At 46.1% G+C, this 25,025-nt stretch overlaps 1 protein-coding gene across 2 annotated transcripts in view; it reads left to right on the top strand.

Moving 5' to 3' along the window:
• Window positions 1–25,025, top strand: part of Prr5l (proline rich 5 like) — a 141,399-nt gene that overhangs the window by 69,702 nt on the left and 46,672 nt on the right. The window contains exons 1-3 of one of the 2 annotated variants that reach the window (XM_090347876.1): window positions 1,069–1,240; window positions 18,293–18,581; window positions 19,703–19,783. In XM_090347876.1, the coding sequence (XP_090204002.1) occupies window positions 18,418–18,581; window positions 19,703–19,783 (245 nt within the window). In that variant the 5' untranslated portion in view covers window positions 1,069–1,240; window positions 18,293–18,417. Of the gene's footprint in view, window positions 1–1,068; window positions 1,241–18,292; window positions 18,582–19,702; window positions 19,784–25,025 lie in introns of those variants that run through there. The other variant, XM_090347875.1, reaches the window with a different exon arrangement.

Here is a 25,025-nt window from a genome sequence, read left to right as displayed (position 1 = left end):
GCTGCAGGCTTTAGACAGGACTGGCCTCCAGTTCCCACCCCCAAGCATTCTTCCTTAGCTTCACCCCAACTTAGAAGGTGATTCCTTGTAACAGACTTAAAGTCTTTTCATCATCCTTCTCTTTTCCAAATCTTTTAACTAGAACCCATATCCCTAGACAAGGGAGACCCTTCCCCCAGCAATGCTAACACGAAAGTTTTGTAAGGTCACAGAGACCAAACTTAGGGTGGGGGGGAGAAAGAGGAGAGAAGAGGAAAGAGGAGAGAGAGAGGGGGGCAAAGCAAGGAAGGAAAGACTTTTTTTCAGCAAATGTCACTGTGGTTTCAAAGCTTAAGTGTGACATGAGATGGGGAGCATTTAAAATGTATTTCCTGCTCAACCATAGGGTGAAGTTATGCAAGCCAGGGAGTGTACTGAAAACAGCTGCAGCAGATTCTTAACACCTGCCAGAAAAACGTTTTCAAAGAGGATTTAATATATATATATATTAATTTTTCAGATCGGTTACTTTACTATGGTGTTTCAGCCCACCCCCATCCCCGACTCCCAACCTAGGAACCCTCCGATTCATCCAATCTGCAGCTGGAAAGAATTTGGGACCTTTAAAAGAATTTTTTCAAATCAGAAGGAGAGGCTTGTAATAGAGTTTCATTAACGTTCTTAAAAACAGAAAAGCAACCGGTGGCTCAGGGAAGCTGTCCTTTAAAAACAAAACAAAACAAAACAAACCACACCACCTAACTGTTCTGTCCAGCCCGTACCTTCGAACCGGGACCCCCAAACCAACTCTTGGCTTCTTGGCAGAATTTCCCATGGTGGTGGGGTACGGGTGAGAGAAACACAGCCCGGGCTCCCTTGACTTGCGCCATGCGCCAGCCTCTTCTGCTTGTAAGTCAAAGAGCTTGGATTTCCTGAAATTGTTGAACTGGATGCACGCGATGCGGGTGGAGGGGGGCAGCTTTTCCCTTCTCCCCAGTAGGGTGAGACTAGCAGGAGGGGAGGAGCAGTGGGATGCGGTGGGGGGGGGAGGAGAAGGAGGAGGAGGGAGGAAGAGGAGGAGGAGACGAGACGGCTGTAAACTGAGTGAAAAGAAAAACGTGTCACCAGCCGACTCTGGGAGCTCTACACGGGGCAGCGGGAAAATAACCCAGGCTGGGTGCCCGGCTGCAGGGCAGACTTGAAAAAGGACCGGGAGAGGGAGATCGGGGGAAGAAAACCATCCAGGTCGCTTTTCCCTACGGTGAGAAAACTTTTCTTTGGAGCACCAGGAACTTTTCCCTGCGCGCGCAGTCTGAGACAAGGATTGGAGGGGGGGGAGGGCGTGGAGAGCTGAGGGTGCGAACGAACGAGCTGGGGTGAATCACGCCCGGGACCCCAAAGGAGTGAGTTGGGGAAGTCCCGGGGAGGGACCGTGGTGGCTTCAGCCCGAGCCCTGGATTGCGATGGAATTTCCCAGGCACAATCTGGCGGGACCCTGGGTGAAGGGAGCAGCCGTGTGGGGAGGTGTGTGGTGGGGGAACCCCACACGGCTCGGGATCCCCTTCCCCGATCACGATGCTGCCGGCGGGTTTAGGGGACCAGACTCAAGACTCACTGGTGGACCGGGAGGGGGCCCCGTTCCCCGGCGTTTGGGGAGGGGGTGTGGGTGAAATGGAGGGGTCCCCCTCTCCCCCATTGGCGGGGACCCCCCCCCACCGGCCGGAGGGTCGAAAAAGAAAGTTTTGCCTGCCCGTTTGTCTCGTCCTCTCTCTCTCTCTCTCTGGGCCTCAGGGGCACATCTGTTAGGGCTGCCCTGGGCTCCGGGCCCCTCGGCGCCCCGACGTGCAGTCTTTTCCCTTTCCTTCTCGTCCCCTCCCCAATACCCCCCCCCCCACACACACCCAGGAGACGTGGGAGAGGAGGACGGGGAAGACCACCGCTTGGTCCTGTGCAGGCTGGGAGGGCCTGGGGCACAGCTCTGCCCGAGCCCTGGCCTCGGAGGGCGGTGGGGAGGCCTGGGACAGCCCCGGCCCCAGCTCCCCAGCTCCGGAGCAGCGGCGGCGGCTCCACGTCCGACTCTGTCCGTCGCTTCATCTTTCGCGCGCGCCCTGCCTTTTGGCCGGGGCTCTCCACCGCAGCGCCTCCGGTGCGCTCACCTCCGGCTTCTGCGCGCAGGGGGCGCTCTGGAGCGCCCCCCCCCCATGTCCCCAGCTATCCCGCCCTGTTCCCCCCCGCCCCCCGCCCCCGGGAATGGACGGCAGTCAGTCACATCATTCTGTGTATTTGCCCCAATAGGAGTCGTCAACCCCCCCCCCCACACCACCACCTCTCGGTTCTAGCCCATTCCCCTGCCCGTGATCACATGCCTCACCCCCACCCGTGGCCGGAGCCCGTGGTGTTTTGTTTGTCAGCAGTAAGGCGGTGAGTATTTATAGCCGCGCCGCCGCCGCAATCCTGTGGTGTGTAAGGTTTCAATTACAGAACGGCCACGCCGCTGCGTGCCCCGCTGGATGCAAGCTTGGTTCACGCGCGCGCGCGCACCACGCGCTGGGGCTCAGAGGCACGGGTGTCTGCTGTGGGGAACCCCATGGCGAAAGTTCTGGACCCGCAGCCCACCCCCACCCTCCCGCCAGCCCTCCTTGGGCTGAGTTCCCACCCATTGCCAGTGCAGTACATGGATATTCACATACACATCCATAAGCTCTCCAGGAGTGGCCACGGGTTCCTGGGGCCTCCCTCCCCAGGAAGGCCTTCAGTGAACCTCCGTGTGTGTGGGGTGGGTGGACCTCCCCTCTTGACCTCCCTTTGGGGATCCGGGTTCCTGACCACTGAGAGAGGTTTGCAGTCATGACATTTTATTGCCCTACATACGGCAAAATGTCACAGTGCTGAGCTCTGGGAAATCGCTCTGAATGAGGAAGGCGTGGATACTGAGAACCAGAAGCTTGGCAAGTCGTTCCGGAGGGGAAAATGCAGCTTGCAGAAACCGAGCCACCCTGTGAGTTCAGCCCCGGGTGAAGTTCCCTGTCCAGCTGCAGCAAGGATGTGGGTCCACTCGGTGGACTTTGGCAAGTCAGCCTCTCCACTTGCAGCCTTGAGCCTTAGACGCCAAACAAGGGCATGGTGAACAGATGGGGATGTGACGTGTGACCTGTTCACAGTGCAGGCCTCTGGTTTTCCATCCCCAGCCATTGTTAGGTTAGCGTTTTTTTTAATTGATGCCCAGTACCGTTAATGTGCGAAGGAAGCAAGGGGGTGGCTAGTTAGACTAGCTCTTACCTCAGTCTAACCTGCTTCTTGAGAGTGAAATCCTATTTCTTCCAGGAGCAGAGGTCCATTCATTTCAGTGGATGTTATTTCAATAATGGTGTTCGAACATTGCAAAAAAAAACCTTTCCTCTTATATAAGAAAAGCAGATGGCTGCAAACATCTGTATTCATCTGTGTTTCTTACAGAAGATGTGAAGTTTTGTCTTGGATAAGACACTAAACTTTGAACTAAGAGCTTCATGGGCACAGAAGCTCATGGTGTTACCATGTTACTAAGAGCAGTGGGGCCACATGGTGGAGCTCAGAATGGATGTCAAATGTAACTCTAGGCTATGGGCTGAGATATCTTCCCCATCTGTTCCCCAGTTGTTGATAAGAACTTCCCTACATTGGTGATTTAATGGCATTAAGTGGCACAGGTGTTGAGGAACCACTATCCTTCTTTTGAGAGAATTGTATATATCAGCTATCTGAAACACTTCCTGTTGTTAATCCTGGCTGAAATCCTCTGATTGTTCCTTCACTTCATGTATATTCAAAATTTAAGCCATTTCTCTATAGTAGAGTGAACTCAGAAGGGACTTCACAATTTCATCTTTCTTTCAGATTCCTCTCCCAATCCGAGCTGTGTGTGTGTGTGTGTGTGTGTGTGTGTGTGTGTGTGTGTGTGTTTTGTCCAAGTGAAGTAGGCAGACATCTTTCTGGCATTGTGGCCCTTTTCTTTCTCCTTCCTTTTTTTTTCTTAATAGATCAAGATCAATACAGAAATCATGTGGGAGTCCCTCTGAAAAGGCTCTTCTGTATCTATTATTAGATAGCTATGACCTGACTGTATGTTAACAAATTCAGTGTGAATTAGTATCTCAGTTATAGAAATTTGGAGGGAAATTCCTTTGTAGATTTCTTTTCTAGGCTATGGGATTCAAAATTTGAGGACACAGAGAGTGGTGCCCTAAAAACCAGACTATTCTCTTTTTCTAAGGGAAGCCACATTAGATCAAGAAAGGGGCTGGAGGGGCCGATGGTAAAGCAGTAATGGGCATCAGAGACCAATCTGAGTTAACTCAGGTTTTCAGCAATATCTACAGATCAGAGTTAAAATAAATAAACCAATTAATGTTTGGGCAATTATAGTTATGGTCATGGTATTTGAGTTTTCCAACATCCTGGGAGGGGAGATTCTATTTTCTCAGTTTTAAGGTAAGAAAAGAGGCTTAGAGAGGTTTGTTATCTTCCCAGTGTCATGCAGCTATTAATTTAAGCCTCTTCTTTTCAGTAATTTAAACAATGATTTTATTTATTTATCTATTTATTTATTTAGGCCCATAGTGGGGCTTGAACATAGAGCCTCATGCTCTTCCTTGGCTCTTTTCACTCAAGGCTGGTGGGCTGCCACTTGAGCAAAGCTCCAACTCTGGCCTTTTGGAAGTTAACTGGAGAGAGAAGTCTCATAGACGTTTCTACCTGGGCTGACTTTGAATCATCCTTCTCAGATCTCAGCCTCATGAGTAGCTAGGATTACAGAGGTAAGCCACTGGCTCCTGACTTTGCTACTTTGCTATAGTACATTTTAATAACTCCCCCTTGAAGGTCTTTCATGAAACACCCAAGCTCCTGAGTTCTCAGGAAAGTTCTGGTGACTACATGGTTGTTTCTGGATCCTTCGTTGCTGGGACAGTATGGGAAGTCTGTAATGAGGGGTAGAAGATGGTGGAAAGAAGAATGAATGGACAGGCTGGATCATTCTGACAGCAGTGATAACTTGTAAGCTGAGCCCTGTGGGTCTGGTAAGGGTGGAGAATTACCAGGGTTCGGCCAGGAAAGGGGGTGTTTGACACATGGCAGAGCAAGATGTAAGATATGGTGACTGATGTACTAGACAGGGTTCACAGAGCTGGATGTGGGCAAGAAAGTGCCCTGCTGCCCTGGGAATGGGTCCACGTACATTAAAAAGCCTGTGAGACCTGTTTCCATTTTAATTATACTTTGCCTAACAGTCCACCCAATCTTTCTCTTTAAATATTCTTTTCTTATGCTTTGCCAATTTATAGCCTTTATAGACCAATCAAATTTCATGTAAGAGAGAGAGCGAGAGAGAGGGGGGGGGGGAAGCACAGGTTAGTGATTACCTAAATTGGATTAAGTTCTGTCTAGCAGCATTTAAAGAAATACTGCTTGCTCTCTAATTACCATCCACTAAGCATTTAAACGGTCTATTAAATTTAAGCTGGCTTTTTTTTTAACTGCAGTATTTCCAGTTCTAACTTACTCTGGAATTCTAGAGGGTTTTATGTATTTTTTCAAATGTGTAGAGGATATTATCTGCCCCACCCTTAAAATATGTTTTTATTGCAGATAATATATAATATCATTATATACAGATTGCATTAAGAAGCAAGGACTCATGGCCAAGTTCAGCTAGCCTTAGGGAGCTAGGTTAACTTGAGAGTAATGGAACTTAACAAAAACCACACTGAATCTCTCGCCCTCTTTTTTTTTTTCTTGTTTTGTGCTGAACTTGAACTCAGGAGCTGGGTCCTGCCCCTTAGCTTTTTCGTTCAAGGTTAGAGCTTTACCACTTGAACCACATATCCACTCTGGCTTTTTGGTGGCTCATGGACTTTTTTGTGCAAGTTGACTTTGAACCGTGATTAGCTAGTGCTACCAGTGCTCAGCTAACTTTCTGGTTCCTCCCTACTCCCTTGGTTTCTTTTGACACTTGTGGATTTCTTCTGTACTTTGATGACGGCATTGCTGACAGCATTTGGATTTTCTGCAAATCCAAGGATTATGGAAGGGAGTGTACTGGTCTTCTCTGACCATGTAAGAAACTATTCTATGTCATCTGCAAGTTTGTTTCCATCCCTCTGGCTCATCTGTGTGTTTGTATAAATGGCCTCATGCCCTGCCACAACCTGTTCTCAGCTGCATAAATCCTCAGGGCTAAACCCCTTTCGCACTCGCTTAGTGTTTAATTCTGAATATTCCTTTGGAATGGGTTCAGCATCCTTCTCCACTAAGTCTGGGGTGGGTGAGAGGGGGGAGAGACTGGGAAAGATCACATGGGTTGTGGCTGTCATTTGAAGAACTCAGCAGCTGCATCAGGCTGAGGCTAGTCTCCCCCACCCTGGGAGGGGAAGGAGGAGGTTTTCCTTGTATCTGTAGGCAAAATGAGCCGGTAAACATTGTAATCTTCTGTGGTGTTTGAGATAATTTTCCAAAAATTCTTCTGTAGGACAATGGATTCCTTTCAGGTCTCAGAAAAATCCTGAATGCCTCCTCTCCTCTGCTCCTTACCTCCCAAAGGTCAGTCTAGAAAGATGGCATCTGTGCCCCAGGTGGGGAACTAAGATCTGGAAATGGTTGATCAGGAGCTAGCTCAGCCACAGCAAGCTCTGGGGCTATGGGTGAGTTGCTCAGTTGCTCTGGGCCTCAGTTTTCCTGTCTACAGAAATGAAATTTGCTGGAATCCAGCTTATAATCCTCACTATTCAGGTGGTTGACATGTGAAGGTCATGGTTCAACATCAGCATGGGCAGGCAAATCCTTAAAACTCTTATTTTCAATTAAACTAGCAAGAAACTGGGAGATGATGGCTCAATGTAGAGTGTCAGCCTTGATCGAAAAATGCTAAGGAAGAGTGTTAGGTGCTGAGTTCAAGCCCTAGTAACAGTATGAATAGGGGGCTAGGGAGGGGATGGCAGGCGAAGAGAGCAGAGGGTGTGGGTTTATTGCAGGGAATCCAATCACAAAGGCCAAAAACCATGGTCCAGAGCCATGATTCTGCAAGGGTGTTAAACCACACCATATGCTTTTGGGTTATGTGGGACCTGGAGTTCTCACACTTTTCCAGGTGACATTGATTGTCCTAATTCTTAGATCACAGCATGAGCACCCAGACACTCAGGGCTGGACTTGGGCTACTTGACATCAGCCTTCCTGATATTTCAGGCTGATGAAGACTTTGTTGTGGGTCTGTATGAAGCTACTCGCTGGATACTCACAGCCAGTCATCAGTAATGTCATCAGTGATGACAATCGGAAACATCTCCATATATGCTGAGTGCTGCTGGGGCCCAGAATGTCAGTCATCCTACACTGGGAACCTTGATCCAGATCACTGTTAGCCATGGTGCTTGTACATCCAAATCATCGGGAAGAAAATTCAGCACAAATTTCAGCACCAAACCTTAGGCTTAACACCAGAATCACCAAGGGAGGTCCTAGAAATCTGTTCAATAGCCCCCTGACCCCAGCCAGTGTGTGATCTTTTGCTAGGCTTCATTTCAGTTAACTACACTCTACCTCAGTTTAAAAACAACAACAACAAAAATTACACAGGAAACTCCCAAAATAAACCAATTTTGGTGTTTTCAATTGTGCACCCCACTGAGCAGTGTAATGAAGTCTCATGCTCTTGCTCTCCATCTTGTCCCAGTGATGTCCCGAGTGACATGTCTCCATGTGGCATACACAACCTACCGGCAGAGCCATAGGCAGATCACTCTCTTACCCATCAACAGTGCAATTTTCTTCATCATGGGAGTCTAGACATTTTTGCTTATCACGCTGGATGGTATTTATGGGCCACACCTAAATCATACGCACTCCTGGGAACCTGATCCTTAAAGTGGGGCTTCTAGACGGGTAACTAAGACTTGACGTGCGGTGTTTCCCACAGTCTCGCTTCGTTGGTACCAAACAAGAGGGTTCTTTCCTCGGGTGATTACACAGTGGTTTGTGGGTCCAAAAGATGATGGGATGGTAGGATGACTTCTAGGTGGAGCTAAATTGCTGTGTTCTGCATCCTCCGGATGGCTAGTGACCCTTCAGTTTGTGTCCAGCCTGTTCCAGTAGCCCAAATTTGGATTCTTGCATGTGCTAGGTTTCCAGGAAAGCACTGAGACAGTTGTCTCAAGCTTCCTGCCCCACCTTTTCCATGGTCTAAGCTTGACCCTTAGCATTTTTTTGTTTGGAGGAGTTAGTGTCTATCTTTCAAGAGTTTTTAGGGGTTTTTTGTCTCCTTTGTTGAGATTTATATACTCTGCTACACTGCCCTCACCTTTACGGTACACAGTGCTACGTCTGTTGGTGCTTGTGTATGTATGGTCAGCTACTTGTCTACGTGGGCCAGGTCCTTATCCCTGTGGACCGTAATGCTTAGGTGGAATTATGGTCAGTCAAGAAGAGGTTTTCTTTTTTCCTGTTTCCTTGAAAACTCTTTGGTTTCCTGGGGGCTTGGAAAACCACTTTTTATTCTATCACTTAAAAAGATCTATTTGCTGAACACCAGTGGTTCATACCTGCAATCCTAACTACTTAGGAGGCTGGGATCTGAGAATTGCGGTTCAAAGCCAGCCCAAACAGTTAAGTCTGTGAGACTCGTATCTCCAATTAACCATTAGAAAACCAAAATGACTCTGTGGCTCAACATGGTAAAGTGCTATCCTTGAGTGAAAGAGCTCAGGGCCAGTGCCTAGGCTCTGAGTTCAAGCCCCAGGATCATCTCCTTTCACAAAAGAAAAAAAAAAAAAAAGGAAAGAGATTGGTCACTTTCTCTTCCAGTGGAGTTTATTTCCTGGCTCTGTGTCCCTACAAAAGACATTACTGCTGTGCAATAAGTACTGAATGAATTTGTGAATTTGTGTTAAATGAGGGAACAGACTGTAATTGGTAGTCTTGAGCTGGGATCAGTAGCCAAGTTCAACTCTGACCTCATTCTGAGCACTAAGCCTCTGAGTGTTTCACAAACCCTTTGATTTTTTTTGAAGGAAAGGGGAGGTGGCCTCTGTTGCTGTCTTTCTTTATTTCAATAAGCAATCCAGTCTCACATTTCAAGACTCAGAACGTGGTACAGAGGGCTTGTGGAGAGGAAAGGAGCTGTTACACAGCTGTCTACCCTGGAATAGACCAGGACTATCATTTTCTGTATCATCCTTCAGAGGTACTGTACACACATGCAATGAAATGTGTTTGTTCTCCTTCCATCTGTTTCACCTATATGCTTGTATAAGAATTGCTGCAAAAACATCTCTCAGTACATGCCACATTCTTCTTCTTGTAGGGCTGCATAGCATTCTGTAGTAAGTGCAGCCAGTTCTCTGTGGGGAAGCATTTTGCTTACCTACAGCTTGTTGCTTACATAAGAGGACAGCAGTGAATTCTGATTCTATACCCTGTATAAACTTTTTAAAAGTAGAGGGGCTGGGAATAGCCTTTGTCACTTAGGTAGCGCTTGTCAAATTTCCATCAGTGGCAATTGCCTCTCCCTCCAGCTATGTGAGTCAGCGCCTCTCTCCCTGTACTCTGGCCACATTTTGCAGGCCAGAGGATTTTGTAAAGAACATAGTTAATGAGAGAAAATATAATACTGGGATTGGAAAGTATTTCTCAGTTTGGTAGAGTACTAGCCAGGTACTGAGTTTGAGTCCCAGTCTTGGACCAAAAAGAAAAAAAAAATGACACTGTTTATAAACTTTTTAGTCCCTCTATCATGCTAGGCTCTTAAGGATTTCATTTATAATTTTAATCCCATGATAAGGATTGAAATTATTTGACAGACAAAGAAAGAGAAATTCGGAGTATATGATTTCCCAGTGACCACCTGGAGGAGCTGGCTTTGAATAGGAGTTTGGTTAGATTTCAGTATCATCCTGTTTGTACATGGTGGAATCCCATGTGACTTCATGTATTGATATTCTGAGCTGATGCTTGCAATAATAGATCAGGGGTCTCCTAGACGCAGGCCTCATGTGTATCTGGCTGGTTTTGTCATCCAGTGAAGGTCTACAAAGCACCTTGATGATGCAGGTAAGTCCTGGAGACATACCTAAGAATTGGTGGATGTAGTGCCTCCCATTATGGGTCTCAAGAAAGCTTTAACAAATAACTCTGGAATGGTGTAGACCTTGATAAGACTTCAAAGGTGGTGGGGGACAATCTTCCCTAAGCAAATGGTGTGTGGTTTATAAATAGTGTGTTGGTGCTGGGTGCAGTGGCTCACACCTGTAATCTTCAGTACTCAGGAGGCTGATGTCTGAGGATTGCGGTTCAAAGCCAGGCACCAAAGTCCATGAAACTTATCTGCAATTAACCACTAGAAAACAGGAAATGGTGCTGTGTCTCTAGGCATAGGGCAGTAGCCTTGAGCTGAAGAGCTCAGGGACTGTACCCAGGTTTAGAGTTCAAGCCCTACTACCAACAAACAACAACAACAACAAAAAAAAAAGAAAGAAAGGAGGAAAGAAAGAAAGAAAGAAGAGTGGTGGTTGAGATTCAGAGTGGAGTGGGGGCTATTTCATGCAGAGGTCATAGGATATGTAAAGGACTTGGGGTGGGGAAGAGTCCTGAGCTGGTATTCAGAGGTGTGGGAGATTGGGGGTGTGAGGATGGGGCTTGGGGGTTTATTCTAAGAGCCCCTTAAATAAGTTAATCACTGATTACTCCATGTCCTTCTCTATGTAACAATCAGTAGCGGCCCCTGGCTGCTGGATCTATGAGGGTCTGGCATTGTGCTTTTGTGCAGTTTTGACTGCTACATGTAGTACAGAATACTTTGACTCAGTGACTATGAACATGTGAATCACTCTGTGTGTGTGTGTGTGTGTGTGTGTGTGTGTGTGTGTGTGTGTGTGTGTGTGTTCCTGGAGTTTGAACTCAGGACTTTGGCACTGTCCCTGATTGTTTTTTGTTTTGTCTTTTTTTTTGCTCAAGGCTAATGCTGTAACACTTGAGTCATAGCTCCAGTTCTAGCTTTTTGATGGTCAATTGGAGATAAGTGTCTCGTGGACATTCCTCTCCTGGCTGGCTTTGAACTGTGATTCCCCATCCTCAGCTCTCAGCCTCCTGAGTGGCTAGGATTATAGATGTGAGCCACAGACACCCAACCCTCAGTCCATTTTTCAAACACTGAGATAAGCATGCCAGTGTGCCACCCAGCAGGTGTCATTAGAAGATGGAGGATAGTCTGCATCTGAGGCTTGGTGACCTGGGAGGAGAGGCTTTGATGTTGGTTCAGGGAGTTTGTCGTTGGGCTCTGGTCACTGAGCACCAAGGGCATCTGTGAAATGATCATCTCTTGTCTACCAGAAAACTGGTTTCTTCCTAGGTTCAGTAAGGTTCTTTCAGAGCATATGGCATAGTTATCTTTGCCATTGTTATTAACCCTCAGAAAGGCTTATTCTTGGAAGTCTGAGTCCATTAAGATATTTACTTGTTTAAGTTTTGTGACATGACTGTACTTTCCTTTTTTCCTTTGGAGTGAGAGGTTGAGGCCTTACTGGAGCTTATTTTCATTTTCCACTTAGCACAGTGTCTTCTACTTGGGCCCCTGGCCCAGGCCCTGACTGGCAACTGAAAGGAGACAGTGAAGCCACACCATCTTTTCTTCCAAGAAACCTATGCTGGCTCCTAGGTAGGGAGCTTTTCCAGGACATTGTGTGAGGTATGTCTTGAGACCAGGCCAACCAGTTTCCTCACTGACCTGTAACCATCTGTGTACTTCATGGACCTTTTACCTCAACTATCTACCTCCTTTGCACCTCAAACCTAATAATCCAAACCATCTTTGGGGGACAAAGTAAGCATAGTTGTCCTACAGAAGAGAATTCTAGCTTCCTTCTTTTGTGTGTGTGTGTGTGTGTGTGTTTTTGCTGGACCTAGGGCCCAGACTCAGGACATAGGTGCTATCCCTGAGCCCCCTCGTGCTCAAGACTAGCACTCGACCACTTGAGCCACATTGACACTTCCAGATTTTTCTGAGTAGTTTATTAGAGATGAGTCTCGAGGACTTTCCTGCCTGGGTTGACCTCAAACCATGATCCTCAGATCTCGGCTTCTTGAGTAGCTAGTGTTACAGACATGAGCCATGGGCCCTCTAACTGCTCTAGATGCTAGTATTTAAAAAAAACTAGACTCTGTTTTCTTTAATTCAGAGATATTAGCCTTGGAACCTGTGCTGGTGATGATAATGGTGGTGATGGTGATGATGATGGTGGTGATGGTGGTGATGATGGTGGTGGTGGTGGCAACTATGTGTCTCCCCCCAAATCCACACATTCAAGCCTTAACCCCAGAATGTGATTGCATTTGGGGACAGCGTCTTTAAAAAGGAGACTGGGTTAAAATAAAGCCATTAGGGTGTCTCTAATCCTATATGACCCCACAAGGAAGAAGCCATGAGGCAAGACAGGGTGAGAGGACATGGAGGAAAGATCTGCATGGAGGTAGCCATTTGTATATCAAGGGAAGAGGTCTAGAGGAAAATGGCCCCATAGCCCACTGACACCTGGGTCATATAGGAGCCACCAGGCTGTGGGATTTATGATATCAGTTCTGACTGGCCGATATCAGTTCTGGTAATAAAAAGGAAACACATGGGTAGCATTTGTCAAGCACCTATTCTGTTCTGTTTTTGAATCATCTCACTTTCCCCAATCCAGAGTCACCTACCCTGGGTCCCCACGAAGTGGTGATGCCAGCCTTGCTCTGGTGTGTTGTCCCCATGTCCCCTGTACCTGGCTTTATACCTGTACACTGGTCCAAGTCAGGTCTGCCAGCCAGTCTTTCTAGTTTTTATAGCAACTTTCCAAGGAAATACGCCCTATTTCTAGTTTTCCGATGTGTTGCTTAGCAGGTTCTCACCCCCTCTCCCCCCATACCACTGTCGTAAGCTGGGGCTACTCTAGGGGTGGTTGTCAGGGAGTGAATCTAGCCAAGGTCTCTTGGGTCTTTAGGCCCAGAGGCTCCACTCATGAGAATACATATCTACAAGGTCAATACTGTGGCCATCGTGTGATATCAAGAAGAAAGAAAAACATTATCCATCCTTAAAAAAATGCATTTTGGAGTGGGGAATAACAGAGTTTGAACTCAGTGCCTTGCACTTGCTGGGCAGGCACTCTATCAGGAGCCATGCCTCCAGTCGCTTCATGTCTTGGGTTATTTTCAAAGTAGGGTCTTGTTCTATGTCTGGCTGAACTAGGCTGCCATCCCCTTACTGTGCTTTACCATGTCACTGGGGATGCAGGCACATATCACTGTGCCTAGTAGTTGTGCTGGGCACAATAACAAGCAGGCAGGCACCAACTTGTTCAGCCCTTGAGTGAAATGTTGTCTCATGAACTGTGATGCCTGGACTGGCCTAGAACTGTAATCCCTCTGATCTCTACCCCCTATCATAGCTAGGATTATGGGCTTGAGCCATCATGCCTAGTTAAAAAAATGACTCATTATTGTTAAAGTATTATGTGCATGGCTGTTTGAATGGAAATAACATTAAAATTCAGCTGCAGTAGCCACAGTTCAAGAGATCAGGGGCCCTGTATGGCTAATGACAATAGTACTGGAATGCAGAGATTTGGGGCTTTGCTGTCAATTCAGTTTGAGGATTCTATACCACGAGGCTTCTCTACGTGGCTGGCAGGGTAAGAAGGAGGCCTTCCACTCCATTAAAGACTTAGGTGAATGTTAAAAATATGCTCTCCAAGCACCATCGGGGTCATGGTGACAGACTGACAGACACAACAACCAAGAATTGTCTCAGCAAAGTAAAATTTACTTCTGCAGAAGGAAGTGCCATCAGACAGAAATCTGGCAAGCAAGCACACCAAGCAAACCTGCTGGGTCTCTATCCCTAATGCAGGCCCTGCCCCTCTGCTCAGAGTGGTTGAGCTCAGGTTCACAATCTTCTCGTGACTGGCTAGTTTGAGTAGGGTATGATGTAGTTATATAAGGTGACTTTGAAATAAAATTAACAATGCACAAGTAATCTCAAAATATACTCAAAACCTACTGTTTCTTGGAACAGTCTGAGGTGTGTCTTAATTCCAACTTGAAACCAGTTTAAGACAAAACCTCACATTTCAAAAATTCCTTATCCCAAAGCAGTTCCTTTTTTCCTTAACCAGAGCCTAGCTACCAAGCCAATGAAAGAAATTTTCCTTCCTTCCTTCCTTCCTTCCTTCCTTCCTTCCTTCCTTCCTTTCTTCCTTCCTTCCTTCCCTCCCTGCCCTCCCCCCCCCTCTCTTTCTTCCTTCCTTTCGTTGATCCTGGGGCTTCAACTCAGGGCCTGGGATCTGTCTCTGAGGTGCTTTTGTTTGTTTGTTTGTTTTCCTGAAGGCTAGCACTCTATCACTTTGAGCAACAGTGCCACTTCTGGTTTTCTAGTGATTAATTGGAGTCTCACATACTTTCCTGCCTGGGCTGGCTTTGAACCATGATACTCAGATCCCAAGCTCCTGAGTAGCCAGGATTACAGGCATGAGGTACCATATTGGTCCAAAGCAGGAATTTTTAAACACACTTTGATAGAAAATACAGTTTTTGTCACAGTGGATGTATGTCATTTATAAGCAAGTATGTATGCCATTATCTCACACTTAAGAATAGATGAGCTGTGCTAGTGTGTGTTTGTGTGTGGTGTGTGTGCCAAAACTCAGGCCTCATACTCTGACTCAGCTTACTTGTTCATGGTTAGTACTCTACCATTTAAGCCATGCCTCCAGCTTAACTTTTTACTAGTTTATAGGCCTTTCATAGGACTTTCCTGCCTAGATTGGCTTCAAACTATGATCTTTCATGTCTTAGTTTTCTCCTGAGTTGCTAAGATTCCAGGCATGAACTACTGGCTCCTAGCCTTATCCCTATAGTCTAAGTATGATTCTCAATGAAAATATTTTTGTTACACAAGAGGAAAGAGGGAGGAGCCACAGCTGGCCTAATAATTCTTTAGCCTTAACTGAGCTCCCCGCCCCCACTTACTGCTTCAGCCCCAGATTCCTCATCTGTAGTAGTTTCCCAGTTTTTCCTGCTGTGTAATGTTGGGTTGAGATTCAGAAGCTGTGCATGTGCACAGGGCAGGGCCTGTCACTAAAACTGTGACTTACACAAGGCCTAGACTGACAGAGTCCCAGTGTACTGGGACAGCCATGTGCCCGGCCTGCTCCCAGCTAAAGATTTTCCTGCTCTGCCTGAGGTCACTAGAGCAGGCAAATAGTGTGGCTATAGAAGGAATATCAACTGTGGTAGGAAAACAATAACAGTAAGTGTTTTGCCAGTATTTAGTCTTCCAAACTCCTATGTGGCAGTTAGCCTCAGAGAGGAAACGTTACCTGCCTGAGGTCACATAGCTAGTGAGGAGTGGTATCTATATGAAGTAGTTCTAGGCTTTCTCCAGTTATCCTCCTGTGGAGCCCCACTCCCTACCCCCAGCCAGGCCACTTTCACCAGGGCCCCCATTGCCTTCTCTGTGATCCTGGGGAGATCACTGTGCTTTCTTCCTATCCAAGTGGAAGCAAAGGAGAACTCCCCACAGCCTATCAGGACAGAACTCCAGACAGGAGCAGAATTTGCAGATGGGAAAACAAACCAAAACAAAAGAACCAAAGGCAAGCACCTTGCTTGTGCATAGCACACCCACCTGGAAATGTGGCCCTGTAGTCAACATCCTTTAGGCTGATTTGGAGCTGGAGGGGTGTGGGGAACCTTAGTTGAGAAGGGGAGGCACAAGAGCCCCCAGCCTGCTGGCGAAGGCAAAAAGTCAATGCCTGGGACAAGGTGCTTTGCTTCCCTGGATCAGAATAAGAGTTGCTCATCACCTTAAGTTTAAGATCCTTGTAAAGGGAGTTAATATCCTGTAATTACACAGACTTCACAGGGCCTTTCAAGGAAGGGTGGCAAAGTGCATCCTGTCTTAACTTCGACCTTTCCTGGCAAGGAAATCTCTCTGCCCAGACAAAGATAGCATTCTTAGAGGACCCATGGTAGTCTCCGGGGCCTAGATCTTCCTGGATTTGATGGCACACTTGGGAAGTTATTGAGATGTCTCTGAAGCTTAACCAGTCTATTTACCACTTCCTCGGCATTTGTGAGAATATTCAGAACTCTTCACTGATTCTGAGCACAGGGTAACAGGGCAGAGGGTGTGTGAAGAAATGGTAAATTGGCTCATTTTCCTTAAAGAAATAATTTGGTCTAGGAGGGGTAGCACATACCTATAATGCTAGTTACTCCAAAAGGCAGAAATAAGAATATCTCAGTCTGAGGTCGGCCAGGGCAGAAGTGTAAGATCCTAGCTGAAAAACAAGTGGAAAGCATCTGCCTAGCACACCTGAGGCCCTAAGTTGAATCCCTAATTCTATTTAAAAAAAAAAGAGTTGAGGAAAATCATTTCTCTTTTGGCTCTCAATATTGCCTGTCTGTTGTGTCCTGTCCATTGTGTCTGTGTCTGTCTGCCCATTGGTCAGCCACTATCACCTCATCCCAGAGGAGAGAAAAAGATGGATCTGAAGGGAACTAACCAGCCTTGGGGTCTACCATGCTGCTGGCCATGTTCTGTGACCTCATTTTTGGCCCCGTGTGTCCAAAGTCACACAATTGAAGGATAGGAACCCACTATCTTTAACCATGAAGTCATAAAATATCCTGTGATCTGCCAGAGGAACTGTCCCTTGAGTCAACCCTGTAGGGTTACTTGGACTTAGACAAACAAAGGGTCAGAGGAAGGTAAATCTGGGCTCGGGCTGTACTAGATAGGATCTGAGGCCAAGAGGGAAAGCCCATATGCTGGGTGGGAGGCAGTGCCTGGGGCAGGACCTTCAGACAGGAGGATGGTCACAAGGGCCCCCTCATTTCCTGCCTGTGCCTCTTGCCTGAAGTCAATGGTTTTCAGTGGACCAGGGGTCTGTGGAGAGTAGGGCCTAGGCCTCAAAACCAATGGATATGTTTTCTGTCTTATGAGCTGCTAATTCATAAGAAGGATTCACTTCTAGAAGAGTGAGCATGCTACTCCAAATGGAATGAACCAATGGCAGGGACATGAGACCCTGGTTTATCCCTGTAAGGGATGGGAAGGAGGGGTTCCTTAAAGAAGAGGCTCTATTCAATGTACATACTACATAATTAAGAAAAGTGAGGAAAAGGTTGGAGGGGGATAAGAATGTTGAAGGGGTGACACTAATTAAGATGCATAGTATGCATAAAATGCTTTGTTAAATAGCAACTCTGTACAACTACAGATAAGACAGAAGATAATAAAGATAATACAGAATTTAAAAAAAAAAGAGGGCCGGAAGTTTGGCCTAGTAGTAGAGTGCTTGCCTAGCATGCACAAAGACCCAGATTCGAATCTTCCCTACCCACGTACATAGAAAAACTGGAAGTGGTACTGTGGCTCAAGTGGTAGTACTCTAGCCCTGAGAAAGCCCAAAGACAATGCTCAGGCCCTGACTTCAAGCCCTAGGATGGATATATATATACATATAGTCTTTGGTATCAGGACTAGAACCTCCCATGGTCTCCTTGAGGCAGTTCTTAAAAAGCTGTCTCTTAGGGCTGGGGATATAGCTCAGTGGTAGTAGGTGTGTCTACCATGCTTGAGGCTCCGGGTTTGATTTTAAGTGCTACAAAAAAAGAAAGGAAGAAAGAAAGAAAGAAGGAAAGAAAGAAAGAAAGAAAGAAAGAAAGAAAGAGAGAGAGAGAGAAAGAAAGAGCCATCTTTGAAGTTACAACATGAGGACACAAGGGTCTACAGAAACCCAGCAGTACTGAAGGTGACAGGTATGCATAAGCATAGCTTAGAGGTTAAAGTTTTTGTAAGATTGGTTTCCAATTTGCCTAGTGGTCATCACTTTCTCAATCTGGGATCCTCACTGTTAAAAACATAAAGAAGTCAGGCTTCAGTGGCTCACTCTTGCAATTCCAGGTACTTAGGAGAATAATGGTTCAATGCCAGTCCAGGAAGACAAATCCTTGTAATTTGTATTTCTGCTTACCAGCAAAAGCCAGATGTGGCTCAAGTGGTAGTGAAAAAGGTAAGAGACAGCTTGTAAGCTCTGAGTTCAAGCTTTGGTATAAGCACAAAGAAACACACATACACAGAGGGGGAAGGATTGGAGTGGGGGGAACTTGCAAAAGTCCAACAGAGCTCTTTTGGGGTCTTAGAGTTGTTTTTAGAAGAGTTTCACTGGAAAGTTCCAGCAATTTCTTTAGGATGCAGTGTCTTTAGCTCAAGAGTTCTCAGTAACAGCTTCCTTCTCTTTTTCAGGTGTTGGCTGAGCGTGTGGTTTTAAGAAAGCCTCAGGACCAGGAAGGGGCTCTGGGAGGAACCCTTTCTGGGAGCACCTGGAACCTACTGGTTGTAGAAGTGAAGCTAAACCATCACCTGGACTTATGACCCGTGGCCTGACTCCTACCCTGCCCATCGAGTTCTACAAGATGGGCTCCTTCCGCAGGCCCAGACCAAGATTCATGAGCTCCCCAGTACTCAGCGACCTGCCCCGTTTCCAGGCCACTCGACAGGCCCTGCAGCTGAGCTCCAACTCAGCTTGGAACAGGTACAGGAGTAGAGGGAGTAGGCTGAAGGATTTGTCACAGCCAGGCAGGGCCAGGAGACACCTGGAGACCGGCTGAGTGGCTGTGCCTGTTGCTTCTTGGCTCTCTGCTCTGCAAGCTTGTGATGATGGGGGCAAATGAAGAAAGCAACATTCCCTACCCACTCTGTCCTCCCCCAATCTCTGTGTGTCCATTCACTTCCTTAGGTTCAGAGGAAGACATTAACTCACTGAGAACTCTAGATCATCCAAGTGAACCAGCCTGGGATAGCTGGGTTAGACTGCCTTGTAGTCACTCCTCAGACTCTGAATTTCCAAGAGTGAGGTTGTGTAAATGACCTCATCCCCTCTGGAAAGACTAGACGTGGATCTGTGAAGAATTCAGTGAACTAGTCTGAACCAAGGTTGCTTGGTCTCTGAGAGCCCATGACCATGGGAACTCTTAAGTGGTATTGTGGCTCTAAGTGGTAGAGCATTAGCCTTGAGCAAAAGAGCTCAGGCAGGGACAGCACTCAAGCCCCATAACTAACAACAGAAGAAAAAAAAAAAGATCATCCTGGGCATGGGCACAAAAAAGATTGTAACTAGCTCTACTGCTGACATTTGTGGCTGGAGTCCTTGAGAATGTGAAATGAGGCCCTAATTATGGTCTCTCAATGGGCTCTGCCTGTCTACCTCTCAGGGTAAGGATGGATAAGCCAAGGATCTTCTCCCACAGGGCATCCTATTAGAAAGGCAAAGGACTGTTTTCTAGTACCCGTTCCTCACTTCCCTCCCTCCCTTACTGGCCAGAAGCAGCTCTGGGAAGACAGACAGTGGCCTCCCAGATGAACAACCCAGATAGAAACAAGTCCTGCTTCCTGTGTGTATCACCTAACACTCTCCCAGGACAGTGGTGCTGGCCACAAAGTTCCCTGAAAGGTGATTGGGTCCCTACCTTTGACCATGGCTGCCAGCTAAGCCAGGTGAGGTGAGGGCAGAAGTCCTGTTGGTTGGCAGGAGAATTCTGTGTTGTGTTTATGCCATGACTTCTCTGGTCCTTCCATCTACCTTTACCCTGAGCTGTTGGTGGAAACAGCCTGGGGCATTGCAGATGGTCTAGCCAGGGCTTGTTTCCTTTGCAGTGTCCAGACAGCCGTGATCAACGTTTTCAAAGGGGGCGGCTTGCAAAGCAATGAGCTCTACACACTGAATGAAAACATCAGGTATGTGTTGGGCCAGGCCAGTATGTGTGTCTCCTGGGGACCTCACCAGGAGCCTTATGTTTTGGGGTTCTGTTTTGTTTTCCTGCTTATTTTTTCTGTTGGCCATTATGTTGTTCTGCTATCTATTGAGGTTTTCATTTGTTCATTTGCTTTTTGTGTCAGTCCTAAGAATTGAACTCAGGACCTGGGCATTGTCCCTGAGTATGTTTTGCTCAAGGCTAAGGCTCTACCACTGAAACCACTGCTCTACTTCTGGATTTTGGGGTGGTTAATTAAAGATATGAATCTCACAGACTTTCTAGTCTGGGCTGGCCTTGAACCATGAGCCTCAGGTCTCAGCCTCCTGCATAGCTAGGATGACAGATCTGAGTCACCAACACCTGATGCCTATTCCATTTTGAGATAGTTACCTAGATTTCTGGCTCAGAGTTAGTTCATCCATGTATTCATCTATATAATACGGGGGCCTGGAAGGGTAGAGATGGGTTAATGATTTCTGTCATTTATTCTGCAAACATTTATTGTGCTCTGTTTAATAGTTCGACATCATATGATAGAATAGGACTTGATTGAAACAAGACTGCCTGGGATTTATTGCTGTCCTTTTTAGTAAGGGATTTACCAGCAGACATTGCTTATCTCCAGTGGCCAGGCACTGGAGAGATGGGGAAAAGAAGAAAAAGGTGGATCCTACTTTACTGGAATTTATACATGGTCAAAGAGATAATAATTAGTCAGCTAATCACAAATGCAACATATGAAAGTGCTGTGACACAACCAGTGTGATGGAAGTGTTTTGGTGTGACTTGATCTTGTCTAGGAGGCTGGTGACAATAAATCTGTATGCTATGAGCTGAGGGACAATGGCAATACAGTACGTAGATAAAGAAGGTTTTAGGAGGTAGAAACTGCAAGTGTAGAAGTCCTGTGGTTGCAGTGAACAAGAGACTGAATAAAGGTTCATGTTCTCCAAGCCATGGAAGTTGAGTAGTAGTTGGGTTTGTACCTCAGAGAAAGAAATGAAGGCAGAGAGTCAGGCATGGCTCTGAGCATCAGGGTCTGCTAGGAATGGGAGATTAAACCAACCAATGTTTTAATGGCACTTTGGGTTTGCTAAGTGAGAAAGAACTTCAAGGCTAAAGACTCAGGTCTGGAGTAGATAGAACAATAAACAATGACTGGGGTCTGGTTAACACTGGGTTAAGGCCTGTGTTAAAGCCCTTGGGGTGTTTAAGGAGCTCTGCTTTCATTGAAACATTTAGAGCTCAAAAGTAAACAGAGTTGTGTTAAGTTTCTGTCCCTGTCTTAAATTTCATGTCATAATGGCCTAAATGTGGGAAAAGACAAAAGTTTCCCCACCAAATGTCTCATTAGAAGGGAGGAAGGTAAGATTCCAGGCATGTATGTGATGGGGCAAAGCTGGGTCACTTAACCCCAAGTTACTCCAAGAACTGAGGTCCTAGCCTTCCCAACAGGAGTATAAATAAATAAAACAGGAACTCAGGAATGCCTGAACTGTTTTCACTTGCCAAAGGAATCCTGACATCGTACTTGAAAGCGCTTTGTGGGCAGCTCAGAAATGCACACAGGCCAAGTGTGACGTCACCAGCAACTGAGGCCCCCTAGGGCTGCCAAGTGAGCAGAAGGGGCCGTCTGGGGTGAGGCTCAGTGCCGGTGCCTGGAGGGAAGCTCTTGGCCTTTGTGAAAAGGAGAACTATGCTGCCAGAACATTGGTCCAGTGGCAGTTCACCTTATTTCCCAATAAGAACCAGAAATTGTTTCTTTTTTTAATGTGAAATTTCCTGACTTTTAAATGTTGATAAATAATCCAAAACTTCCCCTAAACATTGGTGCAAGCCAAATACAGCATGTCCACAGTCTGAGTGTGATCAGCAGGGGTAAGCCATGGTGTCATGAGGACATTGAGGCTGGGCAGTGATGTTTCTTAGGCAACTCTAGGCACCTCCCATATGCCTGCTTATCCATCCTTCTGCATAGCCTTGTGTGTGTGTGTGTGTGTGTGTGTGTGTGTGTGTGTGTGTGTGTGTGTGTAATATGTCCTGGGGCTTGAACTCAGGCCTGGGAGCTGTCCCTGAGCATTTTTGCTCAAGGCTAGCACTCTGTCGCTAGACCCACAGCTCCACTTTCAACATTTTGTAGTTAAAGAGTCTCACTAGCTTTCCCACCGGGCTGGCTTTGCACAATAATCCTCAGAACTTGGCCTCCTGAGTATTTAAGATTATAGGCATGAGCCACCAATGCCTGACTCCTTTTTTTCTTTAAGTGTGTAATGACTACAACTAGTAGTTTTATGTTGATATTTCAGGTGTGCATATATTATATTTTTCTCAGAATAACAATCTATCACTTGCTCTTTCCTCACCCTTCAAATCAGCAGCATTCATTAAGCTAATCTACATACAGATGGTCTTCTTTCTTTCTGTCACTCATGGGGCTTGAACTCTGGACCTGAGCATTGTCCCTGAGCTCTTCAGCTCAAGGCTAGTGCTTTATCACTTGAGCCACAGCGCCAATTCTGGTTTTCTGGTGGTTAATTGGAGAGAAGAGTCTCAGGGACTTTAATGCCCAGGCTGGCTTTGAACTGGTATGTTTATATATGTTCATGTCCAGGAACATGTATATCCTTTAGGTCTAGCATCTACATATGAATGAAAACATAGTATTTGACCTTTTGAGTCACATGACCTTTTGTTCATATATTCAAAGCCTGCAGAGGAACTCTATGGTGCCCCTAAAAAGGGCAGTCTTGAGGGTCATACCTTTATGACCTAGAGCTAAACCTAATTACTTCCCCACAGCCTCACCTCCAAGTACCCTCACCTTGAGAGGCAGGGCTTAGGCAGGCACCGGAATTTGGAGATAGATGGCACAACTCAGTTCGTGCTAATACCCTTGGTCCCTGCACTTTTATTCACATAAATTAACTGTAGGAAAAGGTTTCATTGTGATACCTTTATACACGCATATAATGGCTCTTGATCAATTTTACCTAGTCCCTTTTGTTCTTCCTTAATAGTTCTTCCAAATAGTTTTTAGTGCGTTTCATTAACCTGTTTCCATACATATGTAATGCGCTTTGGTCATGTCCAGACCCTCTTTCACTGTGTACTGATTTCCACACCACGGTGAGCAGTGGACCCCCCTCCAACCCTTCTTTCTGGTGTTGGGGCACTATTAGATATTAGGCTTCCATTTCAGGGGAATGACAGATGATGGTTGGGGTTAGAAACCATCTTTCTTCTCAGATGTGAATTAAAATGAGACTAAGTTATGACTCTTAGAAACCAGAGCTTGTGCTGTGCTTGTTTCTGTATCTCCTGCCTTCTGGCTTCTAAGAGAGTGGCTGGAGCGGAGACAGACTTTCACCTCACAGAAGCTCAGAGTCCAATTAGGAACAGGAAGTGGGTTCCATGCATATACTTGTCTTGGGGCATCTCAGGGGCATTAAACGTGAAGACCCATAGTTGCATCCACATCTGCAAGTGCCTCTCTAGAATAAATCCAGATGTTCCACTGACAGAGACAAGCAGTGCTCTGGCTGGGTTCTAATGGCCAGGCATTCAAAATACAGCCAGTTTGCCGAAGAGATTCATAAGTGTAACACAGCTGAGATATGATGATGGATAGAACATAAGACATGGGATGGGATGATGGAAAGAAGACATGGAAGGAGAGAAGGCTAAGTGGTTCTCAAGCTCATTGTTCAATCAGTTGTGAAAGTGCCCAGTCACAGCTTCTGAATCCAGAGGCCTGGGGAGCAAGACTAAGCTTTTGGAATGGCTTCATTTTCCTTCCTTCCTTTCTTCCTTCCTTCCTGCCTGCCTGCCTGCCTTCCTTCCATTTTCCTTTCTTCCTTTGACATTACAGGGTCTTAAACTCAAGGCCAGAGCATTCTACCGTAGTTTTTGGCTGGTGTTCTACCATTTGAGCCACATTTCTACTTCCAACTTTATTTTGTGGCAAATTGCAGCTAAAAGAGTCTCACAGACTTTTCTTCCCAGGCTGGCTTCAAGCTTCAATATTCAGATCCCAGTCTCGTAAGTAGCTAGGATTACAGGCCTGAGCCATTGGCTACAACTCAATATCATTCTTGTCATGAACACCTAAGAACAAATACGTGGTTCTGTGATACACACATGGGTCATCAGTGGGTGAGTGTCCCATAGATAGTTCTTCAGAAAGGTTTCTCCAGGGTTTAGGTGAGTTGAGTTCCCTTTCAACTGGCAGCTCCTTAAAGACACTTGGAACTAAGGGTTGGGTGAGGCTACTTTCTTACCAGGCAGCTGTTTCTTCTTTCTGCTGAGACAAGAACAAAAGGAAATTACTTTCTCAGTTCTCCATTTTCTTCAAGCCAAATGCTAATAATTTTTTATTTTTGGTTGGGTTATCTAAGTCCAGTGTCAATACTTGAATCATCTTCTCTGAGTTACTTCTCCTGGGTCCTCTATTGAACTGTGGAATATCTGGGAAAGGTAAATACATGTAAATATCAGTCCTTGTAAAGATAGATCTAGAAGGCAGATGGTTTTATGTAACTGAGTCTACTAATGCAGTCATTGTAAAATCTAACCTTCCTTTTTAAAAAGCCATGTTATTGAAAATGAACTCTGTTTTTTTTTTTTTGCCAATCCCCGGGCTTGAACTTGCCTGAGCACTATCCTTGAGCTTTCTCAAGGCTACAGTTTTACCACTTGAGCCACAGCACCACTTCTGGCTTTTTCTATGTATATAGTACCAAGGAATTAAACTCTGGTTTTTGTGCATGCTAGGCAAGCACTCTACCACTAAGCCAAACTCCCAGCCTCTGAACTCTTGTGTTTTGACAGCCTTTGATGTAGGTATGATGAACAACTTTGGCCTGAGGGTGGTTAAACTGAGTTTAGAGACAGGTACTCATACTTTAGGAATAAATTCATCAGGAAAGAGTCACCAATTTCTTCCCCCACATAAAAGTCAAAGCACAAAGCCAGATGATGGTTCCTCATACCTGTAATCCTAGCTACTCAGGAAGCTGAGATCTGAAGATCTTTATTCAAAGATAACCATGGCAGGAAAATCTGTGAGACCCTTTCTCCAATTAAGCACACAAAAAAAGCTGAAGTGGAGTTTTGAGTCCAGTGGTAGAATGCTAGTCTTGAGCACAAAATCTCTTGGACAGCTACATATCCTGCAAGCTCTGGATTGTTCCCAGGACCCAAGCAAACAAAAAGCCAAAGCACTT

Source organism: Megascapheus bottae, chromosome 16 (assembly GCF_031878675.1).
Source record: "Megascapheus bottae isolate mThoBot1 chromosome 16, mThoBot2.hap1, whole genome shotgun sequence".
Lineage (NCBI taxonomy): Eukaryota > Metazoa > Chordata > Mammalia > Rodentia > Geomyidae > Megascapheus > Megascapheus bottae.
This window is presented reverse-complemented; position numbering and strand designations above follow the sequence as displayed.